The sequence below is a fragment of the Protomyctophum parallelum genome (assembly GCF_964188405.1).
Source record: "Protomyctophum parallelum genome assembly, chromosome: 2".
Classification (NCBI taxonomy): domain Eukaryota; kingdom Metazoa; phylum Chordata; class Actinopteri; order Myctophiformes; family Myctophidae; genus Protomyctophum; species Protomyctophum parallelum.
The window spans coordinates 30,208,045-30,228,286 of NC_139699.1; the positions used below are offsets into that span (position 1 = coordinate 30,208,045).

At 40.2% G+C, this 20,242-nt stretch overlaps 2 protein-coding genes across 2 annotated transcripts; one reads left to right on the forward strand and one right to left on the reverse strand.

The window, feature by feature from the left end:
• Window positions 1-3: 3 nt before the first annotated feature.
• Window positions 4-10,812, forward strand: LOC310854925 (adhesion G-protein coupled receptor G5). Its single transcript, XM_083759687.1, has 13 exons — window positions 4-124; window positions 480-713; window positions 3,170-3,338; window positions 4,706-4,871; window positions 5,300-5,422; window positions 6,105-6,227; window positions 6,976-7,015; window positions 7,378-7,487; window positions 7,622-7,737; window positions 8,310-8,575; window positions 8,816-8,921; window positions 9,809-10,113; window positions 10,236-10,812. The coding sequence occupies exons 1-13, from the start codon at window positions 73-75 to the stop codon at window positions 10,322-10,324; spliced, it is 1,899 nt and encodes a 632-aa protein (XP_083615813.1). The 5' UTR covers window positions 4-72; the 3' UTR covers window positions 10,325-10,812.
• Window positions 10,813-11,651: 839 nt separating this feature from the next.
• Window positions 11,652-20,056, reverse strand: galt (galactose-1-phosphate uridylyltransferase). Its single transcript, XM_083793419.1, has 11 exons — window positions 19,923-20,056; window positions 18,183-18,352; window positions 17,730-17,805; window positions 16,137-16,185; window positions 15,689-15,818; window positions 15,281-15,337; window positions 14,552-14,674; window positions 13,751-13,886; window positions 13,071-13,154; window positions 12,513-12,667; window positions 11,652-12,159 (listed from the first exon to the last, which is right to left on the reverse strand). Exons 1-11 carry the CDS (start codon window positions 19,954-19,956, stop codon window positions 12,082-12,084), a joined length of 1,092 nt encoding a protein of 363 aa, XP_083649545.1. The 5' UTR covers window positions 19,957-20,056; the 3' UTR covers window positions 11,652-12,081.
• Window positions 20,057-20,242: the final 186 nt, after the last annotated feature.

The following is a 20,242-nucleotide window of genomic DNA, read 5'->3' on the forward strand; positions in this document are numbered from 1 at the left end:
CTGACTCACTGAATGATATAACATTGGTAACCTTTTCTATTTGTTCTGACAGTTCCATATTCAGAGGAAGCAATGTTAGCCTTACTGCTATTATGCCTGTTACCAGGATCAATGGCCAACCAAGGTATGTAAAGAGTTTCTGTAGGATCAAAATCTAATATAACAGACGAGGGGAAGCCGGGAAGGGGCACTTATGAGAAATGGTGAAATATGTTTAGAGAAAATGTGACAGTAATGTTGATTTATTCTAATCACTAATTATTAGACTACAGTCTATTTTTTTTTTTTTTACATTTCTATTCGCCAATAGTAGCCTGTTAAAAAAGGAGGAAAATAAAGAAGAAAAAATAAAGAAATCAATAACATATATTAATCAAAATGTCAATAACTACAAACATAAATAACTACCACACTTTCAGTATGCTTGAGTAGAACATGATATTGTGTTTTCTTACTCCTACTTTTGTCTCCACATTTAGTTTGTTTTAACATTACCAATGGGAACTTGGATATGAGAGGAGATCTTCTTGGCCTTGACGTCAATCATACCAAATGCAGCATGGCCGGGCTCTCCTGCTGGATCAGTTGCACAAACGCAACAAAAAAGACAACATCAGGATTTTTCGCTGGAAAGTCATCCTTGTGTGCAACTGCTTTCAAGGAATCTGTCACCGAAGGGACACGATTCATCATAAATGACTTGTCCAACACACGTAAGTAACACCCCTTTATTATTGTCTCCACCAGGCCGAAGGCATGGGGGGAGAGTATGTTTTGCACTCCGTCCGTCCGTGTGTCCGTCCGCCCGTGTGTCCGTGAGCAGCTAATCTCGGCCACTGTTAACCCGGTCGATGCCAAATTTTGCACACACACTCCCTGGATGCCAACGATTAACCTTTGCTCCAAACTTTCCAGAACGGCCTGTTATAGCGCCACCAGGAGGCCGCTTTGTGCAAAACAAGTTTTTGCACAGTACACCTACAGATTTTGTCCAAACATCACGCAAATTGGTACACAGTCTCTCTAGAGCCATTCAACGAAACGGGTCTTTCAGATTTCTCACACTCCATCCTGATTGGTTAACATTGGCTTCCAAAGTTCACAGGAGTGCTCAGTTTCAAACAAAATGCTGCAAATCATGAACACATCGCGTGATTTCCCTGAAATTGTGCACCCACATTCCCACTAGGCCGAGGACGAAATGTCACATGAACAATTTCAACTCAGCCTCAAGGTGGCGCTATAACTGGCCGAAAAGTGTTTTTACCTCTAACTGCAGGGATCTGTGGATAACTTTGTATGCCAACTCCCTAGAGGCCAAGGAAAAACCTTTGTCTGGAAATTTTCACATCTGCTCTTTATAGCGCCACCAGGAGGCCGACATATGTAAAACACATTTTCTATTATTACTCCTTCAGATTTTATCCAAATTTCACGCAAATCGGTACACATGATCTCCATAGTCATGTGATCAAGACAGGTTTGTTTGATTTCTCATATTCCATCCTGATTGGCCACGATTGGCTCCTACAGTTTTCAGGAGTAGCCACGCTTTGTACAAATCGCCACAACTCCTCAACGCAGCGTCCCATTGCGATGAAACTGTGCACGCATATTCCCACTAGGCTGAGGAAGAATCCTGGTGGAGACCTGTGCCCAGAAGGGCACTTTTTTTGTTAATGTGCTTAGCCTACACACTGTGGGAGTGACGAATAATAAACATTAATAATAAACTGTTACTTAATTTAGCGACTTTGAAACATGGTTACAAAGTGCTTTACAGTGGCAATATAAAATGCAGTAGGCCTACATCAGGATGGTAGAGAGTGCGCCGGCCGGCTTCTACAGGCTATAGCGGTCCTCAAACTCTTACCTAGCTGACGCACCCACCCCAACGCTCAGTCTCGTTGTATAGAGCACCGAAGTCCTGACGTCACTGTCGGTAGAGGGCGTCAGTCCCCAGGTTCATGTATTTTTTATTTGCATTATAATCCCCATAGGTGGATTTTAGATCTCTTCATATAAGAACTGCGGTTGAAAAATAAACCGATCACCCCGGCCTTTTCACTCATATGGATATGAAGCATCGACTGAAGGTGGAAATGTAGAAATATACCCAAAGAGTAACAAAATAAGCGTTAGAAACGAGTCAAATAACCCAGAGACTACATTTCCGGGTAGGGGGGTGGCTGCATCTGCCTGTCGCACAACATAAACTGAATGTTAATTACGTTTATTTTTATTTTTATTTTATTGATATTTAATGTTTCGTGGTTAGTACGAGTTGAGTCACCACCAGCTGAGCTTATGTCAACGAGGAATCTCAGGAACGCAATGTGTTGACGGCTGGGCGTGACGGATATTAGCAGCGACATTGCCTTATGTAGTTTTAAGGCTTTTGCGGCCACATTAATTCCATTTTCTCCAGAAACTGGCTGTATCAAATATTAATGAACATCATTAACGACACACAGCCACCCCCCTAACAGAAAGGCCGGGGTGGTCGGTTTATTTTTCAAACATAGTTCTTATATGAAGCGATCTAAAATCCCCATATGGCCTGAACCTGGGGACTGACGCCCTCTACTGAAAGTGACGTCAGACTTCGGTGCTCTATTTGGCCATACATTATACCTTTTCAATATGTTTATGGCAAATAATCATGGAATGACACTGCACTGATAGACACGCAGCTGCTGTATACTCTCGCAGCTGCTCTACAATATTTTGTTTACCAGATTTTACAGTTTGTTATGAAACCCGCCATTAACCTTTCTATGTCACGCACCCCCTAGAGGGCGCTCGCGCGCCACAAGGGGTGCACACATACTACAGCCTGGTAACCTTAGAGTATACATTCTAAGCTGGTAACCCCTGAGATAGAGGGTAGGCTATGCATGCATAAAGCGAGTGGCAAAGTGAGTTTAACGTTTAAATTAACGTTGTTAATGCAATCCGATAGGACTTCTGTTTGGATGTATGGGCTGTCTAGGCCAGAAAGTAGTTTTTTTTGGGTTATACAGTATGTGAGTCTTATCCGCCGACCTGCCTTTAGACAATTCTAATATAGGTTTGCGTCTATGACTGTTCCTAAATAAGTGATACTGTGATTGTGTGATACAGAACATCATTCCAACTGTCATCTCCCACTCTCCTTTTCTCTTCTCAGTTATCAATTGTACAGTGGGTATATGCAGTGAGCAGAACATATTGTCATTGATCGAAAAAACAGACAAGCCCAATGTTTTTGAGGAGGGACTTTACAGACTCTTCTTCATCAGAAGTATGTGCAGAGAATGGTTCCACAATTCCTCAGAAATAAGAAAAGCCTTTATAAAGTAAGTGGCATTGCTCTGTGCTTTTGTCTGTTCTCATTGTCCGGTTTTCGGTGAGATTTGCCTGGATCCGAATTCCCCCAGAATACAACAGATTTAGCAAGGTTTAATACGCACATTGGTTTGTTTAATGCTTCAATAATTTCCTTATTTTACGAATCGAACATGCTTTTTATAGGGTTTTTATTAGTTCATTATTAAACATAAACATAAAACACATATATTGACATTCGTTCAAACTTCCCCACACAGACTGATAATAGTACCTTGGATTTGTGATTTAGTACGCCCTTAAAGTCTATTACCTAACCCTGCTCTCATTTGGAGAAGTGTAGTTATATTGGAACATAATCATGGTATTCCACTTTGTGTGGTTCCATTAAGTAAGTGTGCATAATTATGGTATTCCACTTGTTTGTGGTTCCACTATGCTCACTTTGTAATGTGTGTGTGGTTCCACGTTTGTGTGGTGTTCCACCCACTAACCAGGTATGTGTGTGCCACTTGTAACTATGTGTGTGGTTTTAAATCTGCCGTATCAAGATTTTTGATTGGAGAAAAGAAACACAATAAACACTTGGTTACAATCTAATTATCATATTACACATTAATACATAGTTATGAAATAATGCACAAATCATATCATTATAATTACCGCTGGCCTTTCTGCTGCTTCTGTCATCATGGTGGTATAGGATGAATCTGAATTCAACACTTTGCCAACAGTACACTTAAAGCAAGGGATTGCCTTTGCAACCAATCAGATCGACAGGGACAGTATTTCTGCCCCTGTCTTTAGCCAATGAGAAGCCACTTGGCCATCATCAGTCTTACTAGTGCAGGAGTGTTATGCCTGCCCTGTTGGTTAACTTAATTGCTAACTTTCTAGATCACTGTTGGATCATTACATATTCATTATCTAGGCTTTACTAACCCAGTATAATATCCTTGGAATGTGCCAAAGAGACCCTCAGAGTTCTCCTTCAGTCTTGTGAACATAGATGATCATCATTTGACCTCATATATTTTACATCAATTCTGAATACCTTCTTGCACATCCATATATAGTTCGACACTCATGCTCTACAGTCTATACAATACTGCTCTTCCTACTACATTCTAATTCACCTCAACTCTCATCTGTACTCTCTCATATTGTTTCTACTCATTATTATATAGTTTTTTCTGTGATCTATACGACTTCTACCTTTATTGCATCGGACTGCTAATTTAATCTATTTATATTGTCCTGTTCTATACATTCTGTTTCATGGTGGTTATGTTTACTATTGTTGTCATTACAATTACTTAATACTTCTCATATCCGTCCTCTCCACCCCCATTTACTCTGCTGTACTGTGATCCTGCAGGGTGGAGAGAAAGGTTATTCATAATATCATGAAACGGACAAAGCTTGAGTCTGGAGGCTTGCAATATTACTTCCTGAAGGAGTTGGCTTTGCATGTGGTCAACATCAGCCAGGATAACCTCACCGCTGCAGGAAGCAATGACAGGATTCTGGTGGATATGCCTCAGGTACTGAAACTGCCATGCATGAAGATGAGGCTCAAGTTCAACATGGACAACTTGAATCAGAAAGAATAATAGCCTACCTTCAGGAGAGACTACCCAAATAAAATGCTGGTCTGAACGTATTTATTATTTTGCAGGGATGACTAAAAGTAATAATAAATATGTGCAGACAAGCTTCATTTCTCACATATTGCATGGATCAGTTGCTAACTTGCTAATAGTAAGATTTACTATTTACTAACTTAATAGTTAGATAGATTAATTAATGCTATAATACATATGACAGGAAAATACTTAAACACAGAGTGTAAGAATTCAGCTGTAAATTACTGGAGGAAAAAGGTGACACATAATTATGACAATGAGTGAGATTATAACATGCACTGAAGATGAGACATCAAACAGCTTTCTTCTCTCTGACCATCTCCCAGCTGCTGCCTCAGAATCAATCATCCATCCCAGAGACTTGGCTTCCCGTGGATGCCCTGAGGGAACTCCCACCAGAAGAGAGGACTGTTGGTCTGGTCAGCTATATGCAGCACAGACTGTTTCAGGTACAGTATGTCCTCCTGTAACCATGTACCTCCATCATTAAATCATCTCACATTACAATACTGTTCTAAGTAAGTATAAGTATAAGAGCTATACCACTGTTTCCCAAACAGTGAGTTGGGACCCATCTTCAGGTTGTGGACCAATTTTTATGGGTTGCAAGTAAATATATATATTTTCTCCGTTTCTTATGTTAAAAATAAATAAATTAATTAATCAATTAAAAACAAATGTATTTTATGAATACAATGAGAAATTCAAATGATTTCCATAAACATTTTCTTTAAGAAGTAATGAAAATAGCACATCTACAAGCTCACAACGCGGTGCGATGACATTTTCACTAGTTTTGGTCCTGGCCGGGCAAACATCTTAATAAGTGTATGTGTGTGACCTATAACATTTAATTAAATAGAATTAAATAGCTGGATGAGCATTTAAATGAGTAAATAAATTGCTGGATTTTGACTAAGCTGATGCTTGTTTCCATCAAAACAAACATTTGCAATTTCCTCACATTGTCTGTACTCTGTATAGAAGGTTCTGCATTTTATTATCATATAAGTAAAATAACTTAAGTAACCCCCAATACACACTACTTATATATAATTAATATGTGAAAATAAAGATACAAGCAAAACAAAGTTTCTACAATGACTATGGGAACTCTCTGTCCCCACACAGTTTGGGCAGGAGGATATCCCATCCATGGTCATCAGGATAGAACAAATGGGGGGGAAACCATTTTCTGACCTAGACACCTCAGTTCGGATGATCTTCAATATCACTGGTCACACAAACTTGAGTGTAAGTGTTTGCAAATGTGTGCATGTGAACATGTCTGTCTTGTAGTTATACATTCCACAATAATAATAGCCTATAAGTATAATAATAATAATACGTTTTTATAATTTATACAAGAATGCTTCTATGGCATCGTTACATGCATGCTGTACACTGTGTAGCATTCTTTTGTTTATAAAAATAGAAATAAAATAAAAAGACACATCAGGCAACGACGGCCATGGCCGCCGTGAAATTCCTGCCCTGATTGTATCGTATCGTATCGTATCGTATCGTATCGTATCGTATCGTATCGTATCGTATCGTATCGTATTGTATCGTATATCATCCAATTGACATCCAAGGCATAAGAAGAAATGGCACCCTTTTCACATTGGCGCCACCAGGAGGCCACAAACTGACCTGCCCTGGTGGAGACCTGTGCCCGAGCACTTTAGTACTATTTAGACATTTAGAAGACACTCCTATCCAGACTGACTTACAAGTGCAAGATTGGAATAAGCAGAGTAAGCATGATTTCTAGTCAATAAACAACAATCAAGGTAAATAGTCATGAGTAGAAGTAGAGTGCTGAGAGAACAATGTAGTTGGTCTATGTAGGCATTACACTATAGTACGTATGAGCGTAGCTCAAAGTATGACATTTCAGCAGTATTAGTATTACTTATAGTATAATATAGTAAGTATTGTGTTGAAACTAATTTGATATAAGATTAAGTTAAATTGATATCTTCATTGTTTTCTTCAACAGAATGATTCAAGGCTACGCTGTCAGTTCTTTGATGAACATGGTGGGTATATGACTATCATTGTTTTGTTTGTTTGTTCTGATTGCTCATCTATTACTCGATTGCTCAATCTCTTTTTTAAATTTAATTGTAAAGTGTTCATTACATTTGCAGGTTAAGCATATTTTTAATTTCATACATTTGCATGTATTTTGTACCTTCTCCTAAATTGTTTTGGGGCTGAAATATGCTTTTCCTTAATTCATATTTGCAAATGTATACTGTAATTGGCACCAATGCATGATAAATTTATGTTTGGACATATTTGGTCATACATACAATGTATACAAAGGTGTCAGTTCACATGGTAACTGTTGGTCTGACACACACCTATATGCTTAGCATGTGGATTATCTTGCATGTAGATAACTGGCACTGGAAAACTGATGGGTGTGAGACCTTTAACACAAACGATGACAACCACACTAAGATTGAGTGCAGCTGTAATCACACCACACCCTTTGCTGTCCTGTTGGTAAGGACACATTTCTATTGATTTGTTCCTGATCAGGTAGGCACTGTATAGTACCGTTGCAGTTGCAATATTTCACAGATGTAGAGTGAGATAACTGTATGTGATCTATTTGCACAATTCTCTCTATCTTACAGATAAGAGATCCTATAGCCGAAATCCATTGGAAGATCTTGTCATATATCAGTTACATAGGCTGTGCCCTGTCTGCCTTCTTCACGGTCTTATCCATCGTTACATATATCATCAGTGGGTAAGTGTGTGTGAGCGTGTGCACGCCTCATACATATTGTGTATGACTGTGAGTGTGCACTGCACACACATGCAGTGTGCAATAACATCTTTTTGGAGGAAATTATATTTCCTTATGTTTTTAACAAATATATTAACCAAAATATTTTTTTCAAATCACATCTTTATTTCTATACGTTGAAATGAGGGGTAAGAGAAGTGGTTCAGCCAATTCTACATGAGTGCCTTTGTATGACATGTATATGTCTCCATGAGCATGAACACCTGCAGGTAATTGCAACACAAACCTACACACAGAGAGACAGATGGCAACAGGCTAAAAAACAGCAGCCTACCGTTTCGATCTTTAATTAATTAGCAGGATTTGCAACACCTAGCTGGGTGTGATTTGCTTCAAGCGGTGCTGGTGAGAAGCCTATTGAAATTAACTAATTCATACACTGTATAGCTCAATGACTTAAACTCATCAAAGGTACCACTTGCTTCACACTGGGTGAGATTTGTTTAGTTCTTTGTGACCACAAAAACATTTGCACATGACCTCCAACCTTGACCTGTCTGTCTGTCCCTTAGGAACAAAACGGACCATTCCATTCCCATCCATGTGTCCCTGAGTGGGGCGTTATTCCTGCTCAACGCCTCCTTTATGATGAGTGAGTGGGGGGCCACATTGAAGACCGAATGGGTGTGTCTGCTTATCGCAGTCGTCATGCACTATTCCCTGTTGTGCAGTTTCACATGGATGGCCGTAGAGGCCTTTCACCTCTACCTGTTGATGATCAGGGTATTCAATACACACTACAATCACTACATGGCCAAGATGTCTCTTGCTGGATGGGGTGAGTTGAACTTGTCGATTACCGACATAATCTCACTTCCAAACCATAAGGACTTCATGGGACAAATCAGTAATACACTATATTATTTAATATACACTCTTTGTGTGTGTGTGTGTGTGTGTGTGTGTGTGTGTGTGTGTGTGTGTGTGTGTGTGTGTGTGTGTGCGTGTGCGTGCGTGTGTGCATGCGCGTGCGTGTGTGTGTGTGTGTGTGTGTGTGTGTGTGTGTGTGTGTGTTTAGGAATTCCTGGTGTGATCGTGGGAATCGCCTTGGGAGTAAAGGACATCAAACAGTTTTATGGCTTCACAGAAATTACCCTGGCTGAGGGAAACAAAACGAATGCCATGTAAGTTTTGGGTCACTATTTTACAGGATCAGACAAAATATCTCCAAAGCAGTCTCAAGTTCTCAACCATAGATGGAAACATTATGGAACTAGATAAAGTACCCCTCGGGGCACAGGTCTCCACCAGGGCAGGTCAGGTTGTGGCCTCCGGTTGGCGCTATAATAAGCCAATGTGAAAAGGGTGCCATTTCTTCTTAAGCCTTGGATGGCAATTGGATGATTTGAGGCATTTTGTTCCAAAAATGTGTTTTGCAAAACTCCACCTGTTGGTGGCGCTATAACAGGCCAATGTGAAAAGGGTGGGCTATATTCCTCAGCCTAGTAGGAACGTCTGTGAAAGATTTCACGCAAATTGCACGCTGCGTTCAGGAGTTAGCCAATCAGGATGGAATATGAAATATCGGACAGATCTGTCATGAGCACATGACTATAGAGATACTGTGTAACGATTTGCGGGATCTTTGGACAAAATATGGAGGAGTAATATCAAAAGAATTGTTTTACAAAAGTCGGCCTCCTGGTGGCGCTATAACAGGCCGTTCTGGAAAATCTGGGGCAGAGGTTCATCTTTGGAAGGCCAAGGTCACAACACATCGCAGAGTTGTGAGCTTGTAGATCGGCTGTTTTCAGCATGCAAGCAAGTGGAAAATCAGCCATTATGACGCTATCAAAGCCTGCCAAAATACATTTTTGTTGCCAAAATCAACTGTAGATTTAGTCAACTAAAGTCCTATAATATTTTGTCGACTAAAACTAGACGAAAACTAAAACATTTCAGATACTAAAACTATTCATAAGACTATCAATATGTGCTGTCAAAATGACAAAATGTGGTGTAACTCAGCAATATGCCAAACCGTTTAACAACGTACCATAATGCCCCACAGCTGCTGGATCACAGACAACATGTTCTTCTACGGAGTGAACCTGACCTACATCAGCCTCGTCTTCATCATCAACCTTGGCGTGCTGCTAGCCGTAGCCTCCAGGATCTGCAGGCTGAAAGCTGGATCCGGAGGGAAGTCCCATAAGGCTGGAGCCTCAAGGAAGCTCCCTCTGGCCGGCAAGGACATCCTCACTGTCCTGGGGCTCACCTTCCTTCTGGGGACCACATGGGGCCTGGCCTTCCTGAGTTCAGGATACATCAACTACCCTATCCTCTACCTGTTCTGCATCCTCAACTCGCTGCAAGGTCTGCTGTCGGTATAGTTGTCAAATGTTGCTAGGCTGTCTCTCTTTGTTATGAAATACGAATCAAGTTCATCTTCAAGTGAATGTTCCTCCTAATTCTTAATGTTAATGTCTTTCCTCCAGGTTTCTTTATGTTCCTGTGGATCTGTGGTAACGCTAGAAAACAGAGAAAGAGAGCACAAGAGACCCATTTCAAATCTGTCCTCAGCTAAGTGCAATGAACCCGACACCTGCATTTATGCTAAGTAATCAACAATAATTCCGAGCAACAAAATGTGATCACATTGCCGCCGGTTTGAACGGTTATATTGATCGTAAGTTTTGCAATTGATTTGGGGAGTTTACTGGTTGCTTGTTTTGCCACTTTGGCAGGAATATGTGTCATTATGTTCACATGCTGACTCAAATGGCAACCTTTTGCATGAACTCAATTTATACTGTGTGAGGGTGTCGCATCATGGCGTGTTGTTAGCTTGTAGATCAATTCATTTTGGCAAGACCGTCTTAATATGGAGTATAAATTAAATTAGACACCAGTATTTTGACTCCATGCCTTTCTTGTGCTCTCAAATTTGAACCCAATGCGAAGGGCAGCTAGCTTGATCTTGTGAGGACTCTGGATAATTAGAATACATGTGTTGTCCCATATCCAGATGACTTATCCAGATCTCTTGTTAATAACAGGTGCTGGCGTTGTGTTTCCTCCTCCTTCCTCCATCAGTGCCCATACCCGAGGCAGGGTTGGCGAAAGGGCCTTTATGTGTGGAGTTTGCATGTTCTCCCCGTGTCCCCTAGGGTAGGTACCGTACTCTCACACAAAACATGCCGTAATCCTGGTCTCTAAACTGCCTCCCCCTGACCAGCCGGGGCGCCTGATGGAGGGGAAAGGAACTGGTTGGAATAACGTGTTCCTTCCATGCGCTACGTCCAACCAGGGAAACTCCCCCGTCAGGTGTAAAGGAGCAACTTGGACACTCAGGCATGAAGGAAGCATGAGTTCAAGTCCGTTGCTCTCTCCATGGCCCCCATATATTGGGACTAGGTTGGCGGAGGGTGTGTAGAGCCCAGGTAAAAATAACGGGTGCAAATGGGGTCATAGACTTTGACTTGCAGAATATCCAACAAACTTTTATTAACTGGTTTATAAAAAGTAAGACGCCCTGAGGGCGAGAAGCGACAGAAACATTGTATAGGGTATCGTCTGGGAATGCCCATATACAGTATGGAGTTTCATTTAATCTACGTTTTCGGGCCTGAAAAAACAGCTCTTAATACGGCACAGTTGAGAAGCAGGAGTTAAACTATTAGTGTCAGTGAGGTCAGTAGTAGATTAGATAGATAGATCCATATATGAAGATCACGACGCCTCGTGACATGCTCCATATATGGTGGTCAGTCCATCAAGCCTTGTGACACGCTCCATATATAGACGTGTCTTGAGTGTTGAGGTCAGATCAACATATGGAGACGGCCATATATAGAGCGCGTCATGAGGCGTGACTATAATAACAATCAGCAGCCCAGTTTATCTCCCGTCAGTCTTTTTGTTATTTTTTTTTACTTTCGGTTTCCTTGACAGTTTGTATTGATTTTCTAACATAAACACCTTCAACAATATATATGCATATAAAATGATAAAATAAAGCATGTATACAGTATGTATATAAAAAAGAAATACCAGAATTGTCTGTATGTATGTATTTATTGTACATCCTTAAACCATAGCCTCCCCCCCACCAAGTCCATCAGCTAATCCCCACAAGCTCCAATGAGGGCCGTCTTTGCAGCAGTGTAGAAGTCCATGTCTGTGTGATAGTACAGTAGCTGACGCTGTCCCAAAATGCATTATTTCTTACAACACAGAAATAATAAACCAAATACAAATATTGAACTTGTAGTATTATTTCATTGAAAGTAATCCAGTTATATTCAACTATTCACTTCTATCTTCCATTCCTCCTTCTCCCCTTCATCCCTCCATCAACCTCTCCTCCATTCCCCTGTTCCTGTAGTGTACATCTGGCAGACCTCTCAGCCTCTCCGCTGCCTGAAAGAAATTATATATCTAAATAATTATTTTGCTATTTATGACACAATTTAAATTAAATTATTAATTCATTAATTATTAATTCAATTATGATCATGATTTTGTTGGTAATGTCAACTCAAATCATCCTGTTCTAGGGAATGTGATATATCAGGAACGCCTTAAGATAATTTCATCACATGAGGCACAAACGTCCACTTGGACTCAAGGAAGAAGTGATTAGAATTAAGTGTGACCTAACAAATCACGTTCATGAAATTCCTTCAAAGCCTTCACTACATAATACTACACGAGTCTGGACAGACTGCAAACGGTTGGCAGAGGCACACAACCGCGATGCTATATTTCTGTACCTGCTCTGGTGTCAGATCCCTCTGTTCCATGGCAAGCATCTCATAGCCGACCATGTGCTTCCGGACAGTCGCTGACCTCAGCAGAGGGGGGTAGTAGTGGGCGTGCAGCAGCCAATGGGAGTTGTCCATTCTCAAATGCTCACCGGTGGGTGCCCCTGATTGGATGGATAGACAAGAGATTGAGAGGAAGGTACAGTTAACTGTGTGTGGACTGAAAGGTGCAATAAATCTATACGCTACTAACATAGCAGCCACTTAGTGACTACCTAGCAACCGCCTAGGAATCACATTATAACCATATGCTACTAGGTGATTTTTAGGCAGTATCCTCAGTTTTTTCTAGGTGGAAACTACTGTAGGTAGTTTCTAGATTTTCTAGATTAGGTGGTTGCCAAGTGGATCAAAGCTAGTTGCTTGCTGGACACTAGGTGGTGGCTACTGTAGGAGGATACTAGGTTTTTGCAAGCTGGATACTAGGTAGTTGTGTGTATGCAGTCAGTCATCCATCACTCTGAAACAGTAAACATAATTATGTGTCATCTTTCTCAGTTACTGTACCATGCCAACCCATGGAGTAAGGGAAGTTGGTCTCAAACAGATTGTCATATTTGGTCAGAAGTCTCTTCATGATGTCAGCAAGATCTATAGATAGATAAGATATGAAAAAGTAGTATAAGAACACAAAGTACCCGGCAAGCACCAAGAAACAGACTAATTTCGACATAACTTCCCTGTGGATGTCTGATGTCATGTTCATATTGTTAACATCAATCATGCCCAGCAGCAAGGTGGATCTGAGATTATGAATTCACAGAACGTAAAAAATATTCACACAAAACAATATTTGTAATATGTGGAAGATTTCCAGGAGATATATTTCCTTGCCCTACTGGTCAATGCACGAGACATTTGGAAATGGATGGTCCAGGGATTCCAGTGATTTCCGAGATTTGCTGTGGACAAACGTTACACACAGACCTTCTAGACAATTTGCCCCTTAATGTTGCGTTCTCACGAGGCATATGCAAAGTTGCAAAGATCACAGCATATTTGTAGCTTTCTATGTTTTGCAGCAGCTACAAACGTCACATTTGCTTTTTAGCTTCACGTCGCTGGCTTCCATGTTGACAATGAATGGTAGACTGTATCTTTACATCTGCCTGTGTGAACTGTGAACGCACCATAACCCCTTTGTAAAAGGTACACAATGTAATTGAGTAATACACACACACACACACCCTCTCTCTCGGCAGCTGTGAGGTCATTAAGCCGCAACAAGTGGCGCCGCCGTGGCAACAGCAGCGTCTGGTACGGCCAAGTTGCCCAATAGGGGACGACCACCAGCCAATCAGAGGACAGGACCACTATCCTCTCCTGAGGAGGCAGGAAGTAGGGACAGATTTGAATCCATGTCAATACATCCATAACTCAGTCAGCACAAAACTATTCTGGGGGGTAAATTTACATTAAAAATGAAACGATAAAATTTTATCTGGATTGAATCACAAACTTATCTCAGGAATGTCTTTCTTCCAAAATTTTCACTTACGGAAGTTTAGATTCCTCTGGAAACCCTTTACTTACTTTGCTTTTTGTTTCTTTGCTTTCTTCCTTCAACTCTTCCTTAGTAATAGTAGTACTATTAACATTAGTAGTACTAACAGTAGTAACAGCAGTAGCAGTCGGAACCTATCTTCATATCCTACCACAATTGTTTTCTACTTGGTCTGTGTCTCTCAGAAACCCATCTTCCAGTGACATCAACGTTAGGTAGATATAGATTTGTTTTTAAAACAAGATTTTTATTATCGTGAGAACGATGGCTTCCATTATAGCATTGCAACTTTTCAGGAATAGAAAGCCTGCAGTTTCTATTAGCATCGATGATGTCACTGGACGACGGGCTATTGAACTGAACAGCCCTTCAATAAGACACAGACTAGAAGTACTAGTAGTGGTAGTACCTTTCTCTCCTCCTCTTGCTTGGCATACTGCAGTAGTAACGGCTAGTACTAGTAGTGGTAGAACAGTAGTAGTACCTTTCTCTCCTCCTCTTGCTTGGCATACTGCAGTAGTAACGGCTCTCTGTGCTTTTCAAAGTACTCTCTCTGACAGCGGTCAGAGGTCAATGCCTCGTTGGGCAGGAAGTCACTGGCCCACACCTACAGTATGACATCACAGGGAGATGTTATAGTAAAACAAACAAACAAAAAACACCAGAGAGCAGTTCGTCAGAGATCTCTAAGACGGTTACTACTGTTGACTGGAGGGGCCACTCATTTTGATTCACTACCTGAGATTCGAACCCGTAAATAAGGGACACTAGCCTAAGAGGCGTTATCCTTAGAGGGAATCCCAGCTAAATAAGGGACACTAGCCTAAGAGGCGTTATCCTTAGAGGGAATCCCAGCTAGGCTGGGGGACATATTGTTTTGGTCCTCAGGCAGAGGCTCTCAGACACTCTGCTCCACACCTGAAAACAAGGCAGCCACAGTCACCAACAGCAATGTCTTGAGGCGTGCAAGTGCCTGCACTGAGATGCCGATGGCCTCACACGTCGACAAGTGTGCCGTCTAATCCATGGTGTGCGGATGATACTCTGTTTTGGAAAGGTATATATAAAGCACTTGTATACAAGACGTTAAGTGTCCTGTATCTATATCTATATCGATATATCTATATATGTGAGAAAGAGAGAGAGAGAGAGAGATATGTGGTACATACTGTACAGATAGATCATGGATAGATTATAGATGATGTGGATAGACCTGACAGTGAGGGTGAGGGTTTGAACAGCCCATCATGTCTCCTTTGTTCTCAAAGATCTGAAACAAACAGCACAGAACAGAACACATCTTCACGTGTGCTTCAATTCAGTTTGTATTCTCCATTATTATAGTTCATAGTTTAACTGTAGGGGGGAAAAACACACACCAGAGAACAGTCCGTCAGAATGCTCTAAGGCGGTTTACAGAACTAATAATAAGTCATCGAACATGTGAATGGGCCTGGTGCAAATTTGGCCATAAGCCAATGACAGTTTATCCAAACATCACCAAGCTAGGTGGACATGTTTAATTAACAGCGGCTTTGCAGCTATTTGTATTTCCTGTACATTATTATAGTATTTATTGTTTAGAATTTATGAAATTATTATTATTTGTGTTTGTGTGTACCTGCACCCAGGGATAGGTAGAACCTAGCTCAGACACAAGCTCCGCCCACTTGTCTATAACCTTGATGATTTCCTGGCGTTTCATCAGGGGGAGGGGCATGTCTGACCATGGGTGGAAACACATCACCTTACTGACACACACACACACACACACACACACACACACACACACACACACACACACACACACACACACACACACACACACACACACACACAATCGATAATTAACGTTTAATAACATTGAGCAATATTTCCAAAAACAATACCATATATGATTATTATTCGATTAATTGAAAAAGTAATGATAGAAGGAGATAATTGATAGTTGCAACTTTATTTTAAATATTACTATTTAGATCAAAACGGATACATTTCCAATACTTATGTGACAACACCAATATTTTGATCAAATAGAAATAATTTGATATTTGATCAATATTACTTACCAGACTCCCCGTGCAGTCTTGGACTGGAAAAGCGGGTGATCACTTGGACCTGAAGATCACACACACACACACACACACACACACACACCAGAAACTAAAACACAGACCAGAGACCAGTTCAGAACAGAAATACAAATACAAGCTATAGCAATTGGTTTGAAGCAGGGGGTCAGCTTTGGAGATATTAGCGACTTTAAGCAACGACGGATACGGCAGTCGGCTACGGCAACCGGAAATGGATCAGTGCTCGATACATAAACCTGCTCTCTGTCGCAGCCCTTTCTACTACGGCAGAACCTACACTTACACGTAGTGTCTACAACGCCATGTCATAACCATATTTATTGAAATTATAGCTGTCATACATTTACACCGATTGCTCTCTTATGCTGTGTAATGTGTTGGCATACTCTGAATGAAGAAATAACACCAATACCATATGTCATATTAACCATGTTGTTACGGACCGCGGTCCTTTTGATTATTTGTTATTTGTTTAAGTATAATTATTATTTATGGTGACTATTAAATTAGGATAATAATTATAAGTTTGGTATTTGTTATGATGTTTTATGGCATGTGACAAGTTGTCTTTCTTTTACTACAGTACTCAAGTGAATTGACAGACATGGCTCTGAGTGACAGGTCCCTGATTGGACCTGCCCCCTCTGTCCCTTATTGGTTCTCCCTGACAACACCAGTTTCCTGTTGGCTGGGCACTCTTCCTGTCTCTGTATAAAGTGTCTGTTGAATTCTTGCTCTGGAGGGGACAACAGCATTCAGCAGCAGAGAATCGATCCCTCTTGTCCTCTCTTTTGATTTTGTTTGTTATTGTTTCTGGTTCATTGCCGTAAGTTGATTTGTTTTGTTTAGTCCAGTTTTCGTTTGAAGTAATATTTAATTTATTTATGAGTCTGTAAAACCAACTATTTATCCTTGTTTAAGAAGCCTGGTTCCTACCTCCACCATGTAGGGGTGCCAGGTCTTTTCTTTTGTTAACTTATTGTAATTTGTTAGTTAGGGTAGTTAGGGATTTAGTATTGTAATTTTGTTTAACCTTCTGTTAGGGCCTTTAGGTAGGGGTAAACTTTAGATTTCTAGTTAGATTCGTTTTGTTAGAATAACACCTGCACTCTGAAGCTAAAAAATTGGAGAATTGTGAACCAGAATTGTACAAATTGTCTCTGCAACTGAAAGAAAAGAGCCGCTCCAAATAAATTGAACTTCTTTTCACCCCGTTTCCTCTCAAATTGTGTCATGTCCCTTCACCCTAGACGAAGGTCCATAACAGTTTATTAAAACTTTACCCATGTTAGGTCAGGTAAATCAAGTCATTCAGAGACACTGTGCAGAATGATGTTTTGTGTCTAAGGCTAACTATTTAAACAAAAACAAATCTTATATTGTTATTGGCTCTAAAGCCTGATATGCGACGTGTTGTGTGAGCTTGTAGGTCTGCTGTTACTGTTGTGCGACAGAGCATAAATTAGGCTTTACGTGTTCTTCACTCTTACTGCTACCGTGACACCTGACTTTTCCCTCGAGGTCATTAAAGGTTTATTACTTACTACTATTACTATTACTGTATATCACCTGGACTCGGGGCATCTGTCTGCAAAGCAGGGAAGTCATTGTCAAAGACAAAGGTGCTTTCATATTGCGGATTTACCTAGAGAGAGAGAGAGAGAGAGAGAGAGGGCAAAAAGAGAGTAGTATCATTGCCATGGACCGCAACTTCTACTACTACTATATATAGTAGTAGTAGAATACTACTATATACACACACACACACACACACACACACACACACACACACACACACACACACACACACACACACACACACACACACACACACACACACACACACACACACACACACACACACACACACACACACACACACACACAATAATAATAAAATAAAACAGATCGGCTATCTCTAATTATGATGATTATGTGATTATGTGATTAGGAGATTATGTAATAATTGTGATAGGCCTAGTATGACTATGTGTGTTATAATTGCCAGCAGTGCAGCAGCACCTCTCCGTTGGAACGGGTGTTTCCAGGACAGAGGGGGTTTTGGGGATGGTGACGGGGTACACTCTCCCCAGGGGAATCCTCCACCTGTCCGGCCCAGGGCCTTTTAACCCGGTGGGCTGACACAAGAACCCAAGAACCCCTCAGGGGGTTGAAGCGCAAATGTTGGTGCTCTGGAAGTATAGAGGATATGAGTTAGTACTAGTAGAGCAACTATTACTATTACTGCTACTACTACAATTATCAGTACTACTACTACTACTACACAGATTGACCATCTCTCAATCCGGCCCTCGAAGTCTTCAAAGAAACAAAACAAAACACAGAATCTAGTGAAAAGAGATGTGGATTGTAAAGCTTACAGTTCAAGAGTTATAGAACACTTGTGAATAACCTTTATTTGATTTTATTATTATTACCAGGTTAACCTAATCTTGTAGTTAAACTTCCAGGCGATAAGCCCACCTTAATCTTATCTGCCTTTTTTACAGCTTGAATATTCACATCACTTTGAGTAAGTTAATGGTATCTTATCTGTTATTAACAAGCTTTTCACACAGAACTATTTTTTACTTTTCAAATGAATCCACACGCCTTCAACTGTAACTAATTGCAACTGAATGCAACTGTAACACTTCAAATGTAACTACATTGCCTAATAAAGGCAATGTAGTAGTTTATTTCTCTCTCTCTCAATCCTTTTCACAATCAGTTCAGTTTGCACTCTTCAGACTGTAACGGCGAATGCCGTTACATACCTAATGCATATGCGAACACATGTATGGTATAATGTAAATAAGGACACAAATTGTAACAAATGCATTTATTGAAGCTAAGAAGGGGGGGGGGGGGGGCAACTCAGGGTTAGGCATTGCCCCTCTCTGCACCCTCCGTAAAGTTTCTGACAATTGTTCCAACATTTTAAGACATTTTTTAAATTAGCCGATATAAGCTGAGCTTGTAGATCGGTTATTATTTTTATTTTTTTAAGATATTTTTTGTATATAAGTATAAAATAGGTCTTACTCCTGTGGTTAATGTATGTTTTGTAATACAAATCTAAAACTACAAAGTATAAAATTATACTTTATATATATATATATATATATATATATATATAGTGGAGTGTAGGACTATTGAAAAATGAGACGTAAAATAAAAGTACATAAAAATGTACTAAATGCCTGCTTAGCAGGATGTGTCTATCATGAGTTGTTTACTGTCATGCATGTGAGTAAACTCACGTGATCTGAACACACACACACCTTAGACACACACACACACACACACACACACACACACACACACACATACACACAGGAAGTGTGGGATTTCAACCCTGGACCTTCTTGCTACTGCTAGTAATACTGCTTCACTACTACAAGTATTACTACTTACTACTACAGCTATCACCCTACTACTACTTAACTTCTCACGAAGAATACAGGTCTAGTGGGCACTCAACATTGTGGGCACATCATGTTAAATTGGCTACTTTTCCCCAAACAATTAAATTAACAATTCAATAAAGTTTAATAATTATGTAAAATGTTCGGAAATTATGTAAAATGTACATGATTTGAACATGCATGCCCCCCCCCCCCCCCCATTTATAAAATAAATTATAAAATAATACTAATAGAAATGGTGCTACACATTAACTGTGTGTAATACTGTAGTAGTAGGCTAACAGCACCGTGGTGGTGTTGTTATTGTAGTAAAGTAGTTGTAACAGTAACATACCCTTTGGATCAAACGTAGTTCCTTCCTTACTCATGATGGTGTGGTTACCAGTAGAAGTACACGTTACGAAATACTACAACTACTAAATACAACTAAGGATCTTAAATTTCTCTTTAAAACTTCCCTGTGGTCCGTCCTCTATTTATGTCCTTCCCGAAACAAAAGCCAGTCAAAATAAAAGTACCTGAAGAATGGTTTTAAATAGTGGTGCCACCTTCACTTGAGTTATGTTTTTATTATTATTATTATTGAAATAACATAAAATCAGTCAATTTTGTTCTTACTTCACATTAGTTAATATAGTTACTAATTTCAAGTGT

Excerpts from the sequence above, each read along its gene's own strand:
- LOC310854925 (XM_083759687.1), top strand. The coding sequence starts at position 73 with ATGTTAGCCTTACTGCTATTATGCCTGTTACCAGGATCAATGGCCAAC. Across the intron at positions 7,738-8,309 it reads GTTACATATATCATCAGTGG|GAACAAAACGGACCATTCCA; the intron begins GTAAGTGTGTGT and ends TCTGTCCCTTAG. Across the intron at positions 8,576-8,815 it reads GATGTCTCTTGCTGGATGGG|GAATTCCTGGTGTGATCGTG; the intron begins GTGAGTTGAACT and ends GTGTGTGTTTAG.
- galt (XM_083793419.1), bottom strand. The coding sequence starts at position 19,956 with ATGAGTAAGGAAGGAACTACGTTTGATCCAAAGG. Across the intron at positions 15,338-15,688 it reads CTACCTATCCCTGGGTGCAG|ATCTTTGAGAACAAAGGAGA; the intron begins GTACACACAAAC and ends TGTTTGTTTCAG. Across the intron at positions 12,668-13,070 it reads TTACTCCATGGGTTGGCATG|GGGCACCCACCGGTGAGCAT; the intron begins GTACAGTAACTG and ends CCATCCAATCAG.